Raw genomic sequence first — 15,831 nt, 5'->3', positions numbered from 1 at the left:
GGTACCAGTTAGGAGCTGATGCAGATGAGTAAGGCTCAGAGAAATGCCAATGAGAGCTTAGCTAATGCACTTTATGGAGCGCCCTTTTCTTTTCATTCTTTCTTTTTTTTTGTCTATCCCTCCCTCTCTCTCCCTCCCTGTCTGTCCTAGAAGCCGAGCCAAAAGTCATAGCTCTTAACTGACAGGGAGGCCTTTCCAGGTATTTTTCACAGATCATCCCTTGTGCCCTATGTGGGATAGCTTGCATTAATGTGCTCCCTTAGTCGTGCTACATGAGAGCCTGTTCCACTCATGCATTGTTGTGCAACTGGAGTCGTGCAACTCAATGTGTGTGTGTGCGTGCCTGTGATCGAGTTGTTGGAGATACCTGATCCCTTTTATTGTTCAGTTGACCTGCATCCCAGGATGCATGAGGGTTTAGGGCGGAGTACCCAGATACCTTGTACAGGTGCTCAGTGAGTATGTGAGAGGAAAGGACGAGAGGGAGAAAGACAACTGAAGAAATAGAAAATATTTAAAAAATATTTTTCCAGCAAACACATTAAGGAGCACTGTTTCTTTAAATCCTCTCTCAGGCATTTCAGCTGGTCATATTGGCTGCAGACACACACACACACACACACACACACACACACACACACACACACACACACACACACACACACACACACACACACACACACACACACAGATGTATATGGTTAGCAGGCTGAAGCTGGTTTGAGTTAGCATGGAGCCAGTCACACTGTGTGAGAGCCTTACCCCCTGCCTGCTACTGCCACCCTCCACTGTCTCTTTCCTTCTCTCTCCATCTCTCTCTTTGTGTGACAGTAAGCCACTGCTCGCCGAGTTTACCGACCAAGTTCCCTATGCCCTGTGAAACCAACACACACACAAGCACACACACACACACGCACACACACGCACACACACACACACACACACACACACACACACACACACACACACACACACACACACACACACACACACACACCGACAAGGTTGATCTGCATGGCCTCGTGTCTCCTGATTAGCCCCCTTCATGACAAACAAGCCAGCAGAGCACTGAAGAAGGAGGAAAAGAGCAGGAGGGACGGATGGGAGATGTAAGCAGGAGAAGAGGAGCGGGGGTGGTGTAAGGCGGGGGGGGGCAAGGGGCGAGGTGAGGAGGCTGGGACCCCTGGGGACCCCGAGATCACAGCCATGCTAATGAGGAGCTGCTTTGCCGGCAGCAGAGGTGTCAGCTAACCCCTGACAGGTGCACACACGGCTTGTGCATGCGTGTGCACGTGTGTGTGTGCTGTAAGGTTGTGTGGGAGGGGCTGCAGGGGCAGGTTTGTGTCCCAGTGGCCTAGCCTGCGGGCGGCTTTGTTCTGTATGCAAATCTGTCACTGTGGTGTTCTGTCGCCCTTGATGGAATGTTGGAGCAGTACGGCGAACCTGAACCCCAGGAATGCTAAGGTGACATTTGACATGTACTGTGGCATATCCTCTGCTTCTTCATCCTGGACCCACACTGCCTTCTGTTTCCAAAGTAAAGCAACATTATTCTACACACTCCAAACTTGTGCCAAATGAATGCAGAGAAGTCGGTGGGCTAGCTTTCAAATCTGACTTATTTTCAATTATGACTTTTTTTCCCTGAGCTTTATAAGACTTTATTTGGCATCAGTGAGCATTCATCACCATCCAGTGTCAGCTGTGGAGCTCCAAGTTTGCACATCTCTTTGAGGGCTGATCCTGTGGATTCTTGTTATTCTTCTGTGGTCTAGTCTACACCCTCTGGATTAGAGCATCTGATAAAGGCCCCAAAATGGGGATGTAGTAGGTATAATGTAAATGCTCATGCTTCCAAAACATAAATCAAACTCATGCTTGGGAGACGGCATATGTGAATTCCTAAATTAAACAGAAACCCACATGTCTGCACCATACGCCTGGTGTCTACCTCAACCCCGCCAAGCTCACACCAACGTTTCTACACTGGCCATATGCAAACAGTCAATACCATGGCTCCCCTTCATTCACTGGCATTTTGTTTGTACTTTTTAAGGCAAAATAATGGCTATAAAAGGCAATCTGGAAAGAATAAAATCTGATGTAAAGCTCAGATCTCAGTCCCTGAAGACTGGGTTAATTGGCCCGGTGGTTTAGTAAAAAAACAACTCAGGAGAGAAGGAGAGCATTATTACTGGGCCCACCTCAGCTCGACGCATGTGCCAATGTTTTAATAACTTCCTCCAGGCCTCCTGGCCCTTAGCCCCTTGTTTTGTTGCACAGGACAAAGAGCTGCGCTCCTAAACTGTTCTTAGGTCTGTATTGTGTGTGTTCTTGCAAATCTGCATGGGTGGACACCTGGGCAGAAATATTACTGCTAAATCAATGATTCTGACTATTTCAAGGGAATGGCATCACCCTGTAGCTTTACACGCATTTGTACTGCCAGCAAAAAGCCCAACACCGGAAACATTTATTTCATAATGCACACCATAATACAGAATCCTGCTGTGACTCCATTTCATTGAACCTTTTCATCTTATTCACTACACAGCATGTGTGTGTGTGTGTGTGTGTGTGTGTGTGTGTGTGTGTGTGTGTGTGTGTGTGTGTGTGTGTGTGTGTGTCAGTGCACGTGTCTGTGTGCATATGGTGTGCCAGAGTAAATTGGCCGATTAGGTCCAGCATCAGTGACTACATGGGGAGGAGAATGTAACTATGCTAACTGGTAGTTGACCTTGGCGGTCAGCAGTGGAGGGGTCCCTGCCTGCATGTCAGGCAGACAACTGTAATTACCACAAACTGAAGCATGACACGGCCTACAGTGATTCTTTAATGAAGGCTTTTATTGGCTGGAGCACTGAGCAACTCCAACACTCACACTCCCCCAGCAAGTGTGTGTGTGGGTGTGTGTGAGGAAAATAATGTCTGTGACTTACTATGTATCTATCGATGTATCTGTCTGTCTGTCTGTCTATTCATCCATCCATCCATCCTTCCTATTCTCTTATTTGCTCTTCCAGTCTCTTTTCTTTTCCTCTCTCTGTTTGCCTCCCCTCCCCCTCCCCCGCTTTCTTGCTTGTTGGGGAGTTGAAATTAGGCAGCAGCCATCAGCTGCCACTCAATTAACTGCCACGCTGGCTTTAAAAGCATATGGCACGGCTGTGTAAGATATGACAAGATGCAAAGATGTTGGTGGTTGGGAGGTGGTGTATGATATTTAAGCTTGCATTGATGAAGCCATGTGTGCAGACCAAAATAACCATAATAATAAGAAAAACAATTTTTATGAATTGAAAGAGATCATCAATCCCTCTGCCAATCTCACATCTTCATTTCATATTGATCCTCATGTGTTGATGAAATTACACAGCTCCCAACTCTATAGACCCCTCTTGGTCTCTGGGGGGCCTGTAAATACCCTCAATGTGTACGTACGTGGCCGGACGTGCCCAATCACGTCTGGCCCTTAAAGTCCCTCCACCTCTCTACTTACCCCCTCTCCTCCTCTCCCCTTCCCTCTTTCACTCTCTTCTCCTCGTCCAAGCTGTTAAGCTGTCCAGCTCTCAGCTGCCAAGCGGCCGTGTGAAGCCTCGCCAAACTAAACACAGGCAGGCAGCCCGCCAGCCCCCCCACACGCACACGCACACACACACACACACACACACACACACACACACACACACACACACACACACACACACACACACACACACACACACACACACGCACAGACATACATACACAAAAATACATCCACATAAATGTCCACACACATGCGCATACACACACTTGTACGCACACGTTAGCAGCAGGAGTCGGGTCATGTGCCACCCCACACAAACAGTGAGAGAGACGTCTACACCAGAGCCCCACTAATAGCTGAGAAAAACAGACAGAATCAGTAAATGAGCCCCTCATTAACTTTTTCTGACCCTTTCTCCCCTGGGGAAGGCCAAACCAATCACACCGCCAAATCAGCTTCCTGTACTAGACACTGATCCAACATCAGCTTTGGCTCATCTGTTCTGTGTGTGTGTCTACCGATGTGTGCTGAGAGAGAGGCTGAAGACAGGGAAGGAAAGAGAAAAGAGAATATCGCCACCCATGTAACTGTGTCTGCATGTGTGTTTTTCATTCCATGACTATGGGTGGCTTTGAAGCAGCCATCTTACTGTTAGGGCTCTGTTCTTGATCACATAAGACTGTGGGCAAAAGTCAGTCCTCCCTCTTTATTTTCTCCCTCCAGGCTTTAAGCTTTGGGACCACCGTACCAACTTGAATCCACTTGCGGTAGCTGCTGATGATAAAGTAGATGCAGATGCCTTGCAAGCAAACACAAGACTGTGTTCAGTGCTAGCCTGTGTTGAATTAGATGAGTCCCGACCGAGGCTCTTTTTATGACTCATAAGCGGGCTGACACGGCCATGCCATAGAGACTGATAGATTAATTTGACATTATTAAGTCATGCCATTTAACAGGGCAATTTTTCACTGAGTGACGTAGAGTTTGTATGTGTGTGTGTGTGAGTACAGTCACACCAAATCACTTAACTGTAGTTGTTATTACACCAGTGACGTAGAGCTTTATTTCATGTGGATGTTGTGTTAAGTCCGGAGGGGTCTTCACTGTTTACACATCTTCTCCATCACCTCTCCTGTCTCTCCTTTTGTGTGTCTCTCTTTCTCTCAAATGCCACACCTCCCCCTCCCTCCCTCCCATCTGCCCACTCTCCCATATTTCCTATTTTCCCCGTTGGTGTGTTTTTTCCCCGATTGCTGTCTCCCCTGTCTCCATATGGAAATGACAGAGTAGACGAGATGGATCTGTATATTAAAGCCTTGCTGACATTAGAATTAGCATAATGTGTCGTGGCCTTAGGGCAGTAACTGCCATCTGCATTAGCCTGTAGACACACAGATACAGACACCAAACATGTCATACACACACAGACAAAGAAAACCCTCATACATAGAACCAAACAGAGAGTTCATGTAACTGTATGTTTTAGGTACAAATAATAATTTCCTCCCCACACATGCAGACAGGTTGTTTATAAACATGGCAGGATTGTAAAGTAATACATTAATGTAAAGTGTTTGTTTTTTTATTTTTATTTTACAATATTGATGGTGATTTTCTTTCTCTTGGACCACAGATAAAGATGAGCCATCCAGCTACATCTGCACTACCTGTAAGCAGACCTTCACCAGCGCCTGGTTCCTTCTTCAGCATGCCCAGCACACTCATCACATACGCATCTATCTGGACCACCACCCAGTCAACTGCTCCCTCACTCCCCGCATGGCTCTGCCTCCACCCCCGTGTGCTAATGCCCTGCCCCGCTCTCCTCTCCCCACTTTCCTTGGTGACACCAACAACCCATTCCACCTCCTCCGCATGGCTGCGCCCCTGCTCAGGGAACACCCCCCTCCACCGGGTTACATGGAGACCCGGCTGCCTGCAACGCCACCCTTTGTCAGCCCTCCCCCACCCCCTAGACCTGCTCTAGAGCGGCTTGGCCCAGAGGAGATGGGGCTGCTGTCCCAGCACCCCAGTGCCTTTGAGAGGGTGATGCGGATGACCCCCATGGAGCCTCCTTCCATGGACTTCTCCCGACGTCTGAGAGAACTGGCAGGCAACACCACCAATAATGGGGGGCCCACACCCCCTCTCTCACCCAACCGTGTGCCACCAATGCACCGCTTACTGAGTCCCACGCTTTTCCAGGCTGGTGCCAAGCCCCCGGCGTTTCTCACTTATGCCCCGCAGCCACCCACTTCTCAGGGGGGACACGGTTCTTCCAGCCCCCCTGACACCCAGGGTCAGACCCAGACCCCGGGGAAATCCAAATCCTGTGAGTTCTGTGGAAAGATTTTCAAGTTCCAGAGCAACCTTATCGTCCACAGACGCAGCCACACAGGAGAGAGGCCATACAAGTGTCATCTGTGTGATCATGCCTGTTCCCAGGCCAGCAAGCTTAAGAGGCACATGAAGACACATATGCACAACAAGTCTGGGTCCATGAGTGGCTCCCCAGAACAGGGAAATAGAGAAGAGGGAGGAGAGGGTGAAGAAAAGATGAGGGAGGGTTCAAGAGGGATGGGGATGGACAATGAGGAGGATGAGGAAGAAGAGGAGGAAGAAGAAGAGGAGGAAGAGGAAGAAGAGGAAGAACTGAGGAATGGATGTCGGCCAGATTCAAACTTAAGCGCAGACTCCCAGGAGTTCAGCCAGAATAGGGAGAATGGCCCCAGACAGTGTCCCAGGGAGGAACCCCTGAGCGGGCATAGAGTAAGTGACAGTGGCGGGGTGGGCATTATGCACCCTTACAACCATCTGGACAATCACCTTAGACTTAACCCTAACAAGAGAGGCCTGGAGAGACAGCCAAATGGAGATGGTGGAGAGAGGGGTGAAGAAAGAGAGAATGAGAGGGAGCAGGGCAGAGAGCGAGATCAGCAGGTGGAGCAGAGGCCTGTAATGAACGGCAGGATCAGTGTATCTGAAGCAGACTCCTTCCCTGGGCTGTTCCAGCGTCGGCCCACCCCCATCACCAGCCCAAACCCCTCCAACAACAAGAGGATCAAGATAGAGAAGGAACAGCTGGAGCTTCCCCCGACCTTACCCCTTATCTCCCCGGAGAATGTCTACTCTCAGCTTCTGGCAGGCTACGCTGCTTCACGCCACTTCATCAGAGAACCCTTCTTGGGATTCACAGATTCCCGTCAGTCGCCGTTCGCCACCTCCTCAGAGCACTCCTCCTCAGAGACGGGAAGTCTCCGCTTCTCCACCCCGCCAGGGGAGATGATGGAAGGAGGAAGCGCCTCGGGCCGCAGCGGCAGCAGCACTCCTCACCTCCTGCGGGGACCTGGACCCGGCAGGCCCCCAAGCTCTAAGGATAGGAGGAATGACACCTGCGAGTACTGTGGCAAGGTGTTCAAGAACTGCAGCAACCTGACAGTGCACCGACGTAGCCACACAGGCGAACGGCCCTACAAGTGCGACCTGTGCAGCTACGCCTGCGCCCAGAGCTCCAAGCTGACGCGCCACATGAAGACCCACGGGCAATTTGGGAAGGATGTGTTCCGCTGTGACATCTGCCACATGCCTTTCAGTGTCTACAGCACGCTGGAGAAACACATGAAGAAATGGCATGGAGAACATTTGATGGCCAGTGAGGTCAAACTGGAGCAGGCGGACAGAAGTTAAGCCAACAGCCATTCGTTATTCAGCCTACAGTGTACACAAGCAAACCATCACACACACGAGCAAAAGCAGACACACACACATGCACACACACAATCGTTATAACCACTTCTTCAGCTAGGCGGCTTGGCTGGAAAATCTCTCTCTCTTAAAAAAAAATTGAGACTGATCGATGTTCATCTTTTTTTTTTCTTGCCACAGAAACTGCCACCTGAGAATATAAACAAAGGGAAACTTTAATGAGAACTTGTCTGGAATGCACAACTTGGTGTTTCTTGGCAAACTGTCTGAGGATTTTATCAGTTAGGAATCCATGGAGCCTTTCTACTGTGCAATAATTTCTGTATTTATTGGATTTTTGTAATGATATTTGGCATGTGCAGGTACATCTTTGTGGGATTTCATATGGAGTTAGTTTTGAAATGTGCTAAAACTTCTTTTTTTTTCTAAAATGCGATTACTGGGAAGAAGTCACCCTTAATTCAAATTTTCTTTTATCTCTCCTTTAAGGAAGGTTATTATCATGTCTGAGTAGAATTGTGCAAAGCACTAAGCTTTTTAAAGTAAAAAAAAAATGTTTTCTATATTAAATACAGCAGCGGACTACAATCCACTCCCTAATACAGGCCTAAAGCACTGAATGTCAGCCTGACAATAAAACATCATGCTGGATTTTAAAAATCCAACATTATCTTAGACACCTGATAAGTGACTTTACATTTATTGAGGGAATTTGTCCTTGAGAATATTGGCATGTGAATAATTTTAAAATGCAGTTACTGTATTACTGCCCTTGCTTGATTGAGGACATAAATAAAGGTTGCACTTAATGGAGGTACCTTTAACTGATGCTCAGTACATTCCCAATGTAGGACTAAATACCATATTTAATATGTTGAATAAGTTAAGACTACTTATGATTAATGTGAGAAGGAGAGCAGTCCTGTTTATGCTTTGTAAATATATTCTTTTTTTGAATTTGTCAAAGTAGCCCCGACTGTACGTGAAAGACGACCTAAAACAATCAGAAGACCAGATGCTTGCATCATTCACAATATATGCTAAGTGTAACTACCATTCATTATTGCTTTATCAGACCCACCTGATTATCTCCCCCACTCCCCCATCCTATGTGTGCTTACTCAAAGGCAGTTTGTTAAACTAAAGCTACTTCAAAAATTGTAACACTTTCTAAATCATTCTCCATCTCCATCTCCCTCTCGTGTCTGCCTTGGAATCACTCTCTGACCCAGGTGGTCTTCCCCTGTCCCCTTAGGATCCCCAAAATGGTTCCAAATGCAATTCATATCAATATTTGTTAGCGTGTGTTCTTCTCTCTGCAGTGTGTTCTAAAGCCTCTCTCTCCAACGGTGTCTTTTTACAGTTCACTAGCTCAGATTCATGCATTAGAGCAGCTTTTAATCGGAAGCCTTTTAATTCGCCCCACAAAGTGATATGGGTTTAACTCCCAGTAACAGATTTTGAGACAGTGTGCATGTTAGTGACTTTTGGGGATTACAGTTTTTATTTTCTGAATCGTTCATCCTAAAAAAAATAGGCTATTCTATGAGATATGTTAATTTTGAGCACAGCTGCACAGGGGATGGCCGGGTGACCTTAAGTAGGGGCTTTTCTTGTGTTAAAAAGGAAAGATTGGAATTGAGCAATGAAGACGTGTGAGAAAGAAATGGAGGGAGAAAGAGCAAGACCTTGGCCAGGGAGAAGAGTCATTCAAATGAAATTGGAAGCATATGAAAAGTGTGTTTTTTTTTTACCCAAATGCACATCTACTGGCCACATCTTATAACAGACCATCAGAGTGAGACAGAGCGAGCGTGAGAGGGAGGGAGAGGGCAAAGCCACATGAAAGGCGACTGAGACTACATCTTTCATTTTTTAGTACTGCAATTCTCAATCATCTTCACTTGAAAGTTTAACCTGCTATTTCGGCCCATTGTCAGGTTTTATCGGCACCACTTTTTTTTGAAAAAAAAAGATTTATACTGCATCTTGAATTCAAATTCCTCTTTTAATGATTTTAAAAAGGAAAAGATGTTCAGGCCACAGCATTACTCCATACTAGCTCAATTTATTAACAGCGAATTGACATAAGAAGTGAGATCGGCTAAAGAGCTGCTTTCCACTTGCTTACACGTTACGCTTACACCATGAGCGCAAAAATCACGATTCAGTAGTAAACACACAGTCTATTCATTCCAGGGAGACAGAGATCCAAATCACACATGGAAATTCAGGCTTACAATATGTTTACAGTGTTGAAGTATGCCATTATTGAAATACTCAGTGTAATTGTGTAAATGATAATAAAGTATTGTTTTCTCCAATGGTTTTGAATGCCATAGCAGTTTTGTATGATTGTCATGGTGGAGGGATTTTATCTTCATGAATATGTTTCTGTATGATTACTTGTTCACTGTATGGGAAGACATTTTTTTAAATGTAATATTGCAGAATCATGCCAGATTATTATTTTCTTCTACACGAGTGGTGCCATTATTTACTTTTTTTTTTTTTTTTTTTTTTTAGTTTTGTTTTTGTTTATTTAATTTTCCTTTTTTCTCTTTGAGAGAATTTCCTGTTATTGGTTTGGTGAAGCTATCCTCCATGGATGTAAAACAAAAAAGATAAAACAAAAAAAACAGAATTACATGATCCTAAAGGAAGAACTTTGGGCAGGGGAATGCAATGCATTGAGCGGAAATCCTTTTCCAAATCTAATTTTCTGAGACATTCATAAACATTGTTTTCATCATGATTGGTTGAAGGTCTTGTTGTGGCACTTACAACTGTAATTCTAGAGACAATTTCATATTTCACTTTTCACAACTTTCACTTACACTCTTTGTACAAAACAGTTTCCTTTTTTTTTTTTTTTCTTGTTTTTTTTTTGGGGGGGGGGGGGGGGGGGGGGGGCAGTGCATCATTGTGAAAAAAAGTGACTTCAGAACAGTACACATCTGCTGTTTTGAACATATATGTATTTTTGTAATGTGTTGAAAAATCAATACCAGAAAGCCAACACTTCAATAAATGTTGCAATTGCTCTATGATTGAAGCAACTTTTCATTCTGATTATTTCATCTTCCTTTTCTTTTACCATCATGACTAATAACACACATTGAAACAGCTGCATAGGTACATAATAGTTTTAGTGTACAGCTACAACTACAAAACATAACTCTGTTGTTGCCGCACCACTATTCTACCCCAGTCCTTGTAAATTACCTTATCTGCTAAGACTGATTTTTTTAATCAACTTCTGTAAGGGGCTTTGCCAAAATAACATTGTAACTTTAATCAGCATTCCTTGAAAGCTTCCCATCCCACACAAGTGAAACATGCATTTATACGCTAACAAAGTACCAGCCAACAGTGGCAACCCTATGCATGATTTAAACCATCATCATTATCCTAGGTCAGAGTATAAACAAACACACAAACAAATCGCATTTATAAATAAGACACAGGGAAATGTTTTTGCAATGAATATTTCCATTTATTGTTAACTTTTTAGTAAGGAGATCACCTGTTTCTCCTCTGCTGTGATGGTGCCCTCTGTTTAGACCCCAAAACATACAGGAGGGTGCCATTGAATTATGTAAGGCTGTTCCCAGGGGAAGGCACCACATATGCTCAAGATGGAGGGGTACTTTGCCTGTCAATAACCAATGCTATTTTAATTGTCTTTGATTGAGGACTTGCATAAAAAAGAGTTTTAGAAATATTTAGCAATTTCATTGTAAATGGTTGAATATATTGTTAAACAGGTGTTAATCTCCTGTGGGATAATTCGATATCAGATACCAATCTATCTCTCTCAGTATGACCCGGCTGACATAAAGGAGGAGGCTGGAGTTCATGTCTACAGATCCAATTCACTCAGTTTCTGGCAGAGAATAAAAACAAATGGTACACAAAACAAAAACAAGAACAAGATACCAACTCTTATACACCCAGGCAAGACCAGGAAAAATAAACTCTATTCAGGAATCAACTCCAAAACATTCACTCCCTTCCCTCAGATCCACACTTTGACCATAAATGGAAAGTATCCGTGGACATTGCCACAACAAATCCTTCCCTGTCACTCACCTCAGCAGATGACCATCAACTGACACAACCAATCAGCCCCAAAGAATTCATAGCTGACCTGAAAAATAAGAAAAGCAAAGCACCTGAAGAAGTCAATGTGGACACCATCCGGATCAAGCAAGCATCGGAAACCTCATTCATCATTCTCTCCCTCCTCTTCACCAACTCTCACTTCCCCTTATCCTAAAAACAGCCAGTCACAAAGATCTAAAACATCCCACCAGCTACAGACCCATTAGCCTCCTCAGCCACATTGGTAAACTGTGTCAACAGCGTCCAAAACAAAGCAATAAAAATGGCAGACTGTCACAGTACATCAGCACCCATAACATCCAAAGCATGTCCGGTCTCAAAACCATGCAAGAAAGAAACATCATCCTCACAGAGAATTACATACAGAAAGCCATTCGGCTAATACAAGAGCGACATTGGGCCACTGGAACACCCCTCTTCATAATCCTCCAAAACAAACCAACATAACCGTCAAATTCAAAATCCCATCACCCCCCATGATTCCATTTAACTCCATTCCATTTAGATTCCACACACCTAATACATCTAATACATCATCTTTTTAATCAGCGTTCTCTTTTATCTATCTATTTATTTTTTATTATTATTTGTTTACAATCTTATCCTAGTTTGGCTCGGACCCTGACTGCCCTCCTACCCCTAATTATTTATTAAAAACAAAACAAAAGAAACCAGCCTCCACGCCTCCCAATAGGCTCCTCCTCCATCTCCTGCCTCAATCACTACCCTCAAGCCACAGCTTATTGATAGAAAAGGGCAAAAGCTCTGAGTTATCTTTCAGGCTCACAACTTAAAAAAACTAACTAACTAACTAACTAACTAACTAACTAACTAACTAACTAACTAACTAACTAACGTCTTTTTTTCAGTTTAATAGCCAGTGTGGAGAGCTGCAACAGCCCAAGTGTTAAAGGGGCATTGCCTAGTGCAGAGCATTTTTTTGTTTGTTATTTTTTTTATTTTTTATGTATTGCCATGCCTTTACATTATATATTGCTGCACAGGATTGTCGGTTTTCATTTGTGAATAAAGGCACCTGGACTGAATAACTGGGTGTTCCTGTCAGTTTGTGAACATAAAGTGTCCCATGTACCTCCCGACCACGGTGAGGTAGGTGAAGTAGGAACGTTATCTTGCTATGTTTTCCATAAGAACAACATTTATGGCTGTTGGCATGTTGATAATTGTCATGGGATGCAACCTTGGTTCAGTGTGTTTAACAAAGTAACACAAACCATTGCCTCTCTGCTGTGCGCTGGTGACTGAAACAGTGGCGTTAGTAGCTAGACAGGCCCGGACAGGATTTTACAGTCCAATGAGTACCTTAGGCTATTGCATTGGGAAAAGGTCAAATAGGAAGATATCAAAACTAACTACTATATATCATTTTGTCTCGTAACATGATCAACTAGAGTCCATTGCATATCTGCATATGACAAAAATGACAAAAATACTGTATTAATTTAATGGCAGTGTTTTTTTTATAGTTTATTCATAGATGGTATAGTTTGTATAAGCATATCATTTTGTTATATTTTGCTACAAACTATTTTAATAAAAAAAGAAAAAAGAAAAGAAAACCATGACAGAGATAGGTTTGCATTTTTGAGAAAAAATAAAGCAAATGGCACCAATTCAGATTTACAATAGTTTTATGTGAGCATTCACTAACAATAAATCATATTCTGATTCACTTCTGCCTAGGGCAGTTGTCTCTCTATGGGTGCCCCTAACCCACAGGCCAAAGTGCAACTGCACTGCCTGCACTGTCCATATTTATGCTCCTAGACTGAAATAGGACAATGACAATTATAATACAAATTATTAAAAATGGAATTGAAGCAGTCCCCAATTATTTGAGTCAAGGATATCTTAACCACGTCATACGAGAAGGTACCAGCCATAGGTTTTCACCTAGTCAGTTATAAGAGGTAATGCAATACAAACTGAAGTGGCTGTTGGAGTGTGCTGTCTAAAGGTCTGTGAGTTGATGTTTTATGGTTGAAATTCAAGAAATACCTATCATGTTGTCAGTGAGGAATCTTTCTAGCTTGCTGTTAATCTTGAGGCAAGACAGAACACAGGGGGGAGGTACTGAATCTTGATCAGAATCTGACAAATAATTTTTCACATTGTGCTTCTATACCAGTGCATTGATTAAAAAAAGCCACCTTCCAGAGTGTTACTCAGAGAAGACTGCTAGTACAACTCCCTTGTTCTTAGATAACAATACAAATAAGCTGAGAGTCACAGCTTTAATTTCTGAAGGTAGCTGTTGACAGCCTCATGCTTAATAAATGAGTCCTGGCATGAGTGTGGGGACCCATCAGGTATTTCTTGATATCAGGCCAACAGCAGTCAAGCATGTCCTTGCTTGAGCCTGCAGGCCAATGGATAGCATAAAAGAAACAGTGCATGCACAGTGTGTGTGTGTGTGTCCTAGCTTAAAGAGAAAGCATGTGAAGGGCAGGTTTTCTCAGTCAAAGTCAAATCATGAGAACTCTGATGGTTGCCAACTCATGCCACAAACAAAGACCCATGTCTCAGTGTCTCATTGTAACAACATTATGGTTCAACATCAAAATGTAAACATTTTGTCAAAATATGCTGACAATAATCAAATAATACTTTCATAAATGATCATTGGAGGCATTGGTGTTTGCAGGAGGGTTCTGACTTTTCCCAACTGTGTGTGTGTTTGTGTGTGTGTGCTGAAGATGATATCTGGGTGTCATGTTGATGATTCTGGTCTTCTGGTCAGCAGAAATGTGCATGTTGCCAAGATGTCGCCTTCCCACAGCTCTTATCCTAGCAATGGCACAACTATTGACATAACAATTGCAATAGCATGACTTTTTGCAAACGGTTAGTGGTTGCTAGGGATCTTCTCTCTCTCTTTTCATATATATATTTAAATCACATAAAGGAGTCAATTTTTGTATGGCATTACACTTGTTGTTTTTGTCATCAGATTGCCATGCTGTTGAACAAAGTTGTGTATTTGTCTTTCAAATTTCAAATCACATAACAACCTCAAGCAGCTTATAAAACAAGGCAAAAACCTTACACTCACACTGAACTGTGTTTTTTTAAAAGGCTACTCTCCTTATAATCAGAGGCCACACAAATGTGTGCTCACAGACCCATTCTGGCCACTTCTTTGCCACCAGCCCATCTTGAACAGGTCACATGTGACATGAGGTTAAAAAGCTCTCTTTTAAGCTTGTTTGGGAGAAGGCCCCCGCCTGTATGCCCAGCTCCGTGGGAGAAAAAAATAGCCTTGAGTGCCAGTGGTGAAGATACGCTGTATCCTCTTCACCAGAAAGCACTGGGCAGAGGCCCTATAGTCTCAGACAGAGCGTCGCGGAGCGGGATATGGGAAATCAGGGTTTGGAGTAAAACCACGTCCTCGGGGAACAGGGTGTCAGCAGGGACTGCGGTCCACGTCCTGGCCCACACAGAACCACAAGGTCACCACAGAGACCTGACTTTCCACTGGATCACAGGGCTCAGGCCCGACTGGTCTTTCTGTAGATATCCAGTTACTAATCTACTGGCCCTGTCCAGTACCCAGTCAAATGGCGCTGCCCACCCAGCAGGCAGTCTGTCTTTGCCCGGCGACACAAAGTAAATCTGGCCCAGCTGGCTGCTCTTGGGAAAATGGGGAGAAAGGAGGGAGGAAAGGATGGGGGGCAGAGTAGGGAGAGCAATTTGGAAGGGTGGTCAGGAGACAGAGAGGAGCGTGGTCGAGCGTGGTCACTTAACAGCTGTGGCTTGGGAAGATTCTCTCTTCTGGGAGAATCTGACCCAAAGGAACAACGGCTTTGTGGTCATGTCGAGCGTGTAACTAAAGGACAGGAAATGCAGACTTTTCAGAGGGAGGAAAAACACTTAAGCCACTTGGTGGGAGGTTTAGGTCGTTTACGGTGCAATCATGTCGTCAAGTATCAAAACGGCACTCATCTCAAAACAGATATGACAACTCATGGTTGCTGTTATTGCATCCCTTATATTCTGAAAATTACTTAACTAGCAAAACTACAATCTTCCTTTAACTCATATTCACTTAATTATGGCTATTATAATTCTGTATGTAGATGATATTATTTTAAATTTCTTTTTTATTTCACTTTATTTTTTTGGTCAGTCCGGGATATGATGGGGGGGGACACATAGAACAATATAATAAGAGTGTATTGTGCAATGACTTAAAGAAGAAAACGAAGGAAAACTGACATTTTCCCGAAAACTCTACCTAATAATAAGACGGATAAGTGAAAGGACATGATGTCACCTGATGTGATACACTTTAACACTGATTTGCCTTCAACTGACCCTGTTTTTATCAGCAAAACAACTTAATGGGTTGTAACTGGACAAGTGTTCAGGAGGTCATCATGGAGATGTACAGTCAAGCACAACATTTATTTATGGTTTGGTCCAGCCACACCCTCCCTGTCTGCGTATTTAAGTTG

General features: G+C 43.9%; 1 protein-coding gene across 2 annotated transcripts in view; it reads left to right on the top strand.

Annotated features, from left to right (window-relative positions):
- The window catches only part of bcl11bb (BCL11 transcription factor B b), a 28,487-nt gene extending 19,295 nt beyond the window's left edge, over window positions 1-9,192 (top strand). For both annotated transcript variants that reach the window (XM_054618138.1, XM_054618137.1), the window contains exon 4: window positions 5,160-9,192. In XM_054618138.1, the coding sequence (XP_054474113.1) occupies window positions 5,160-7,213 (2,054 nt within the window). In that variant the 3' untranslated portion in view covers window positions 7,214-9,192. The remainder of the gene's footprint in view (window positions 1-5,159) is intronic.
- Window positions 9,193-15,831: the final 6,639 nt, after the last annotated feature.

This window comes from Anoplopoma fimbria, chromosome 18 (genome assembly GCF_027596085.1).
Source record: "Anoplopoma fimbria isolate UVic2021 breed Golden Eagle Sablefish chromosome 18, Afim_UVic_2022, whole genome shotgun sequence".
Lineage (NCBI taxonomy): Eukaryota > Metazoa > Chordata > Actinopteri > Perciformes > Anoplopomatidae > Anoplopoma > Anoplopoma fimbria.
The sequence above is the reverse complement of the archived record's forward strand: the minus strand, read 5'-3'. Positions and strand labels throughout refer to the sequence as shown.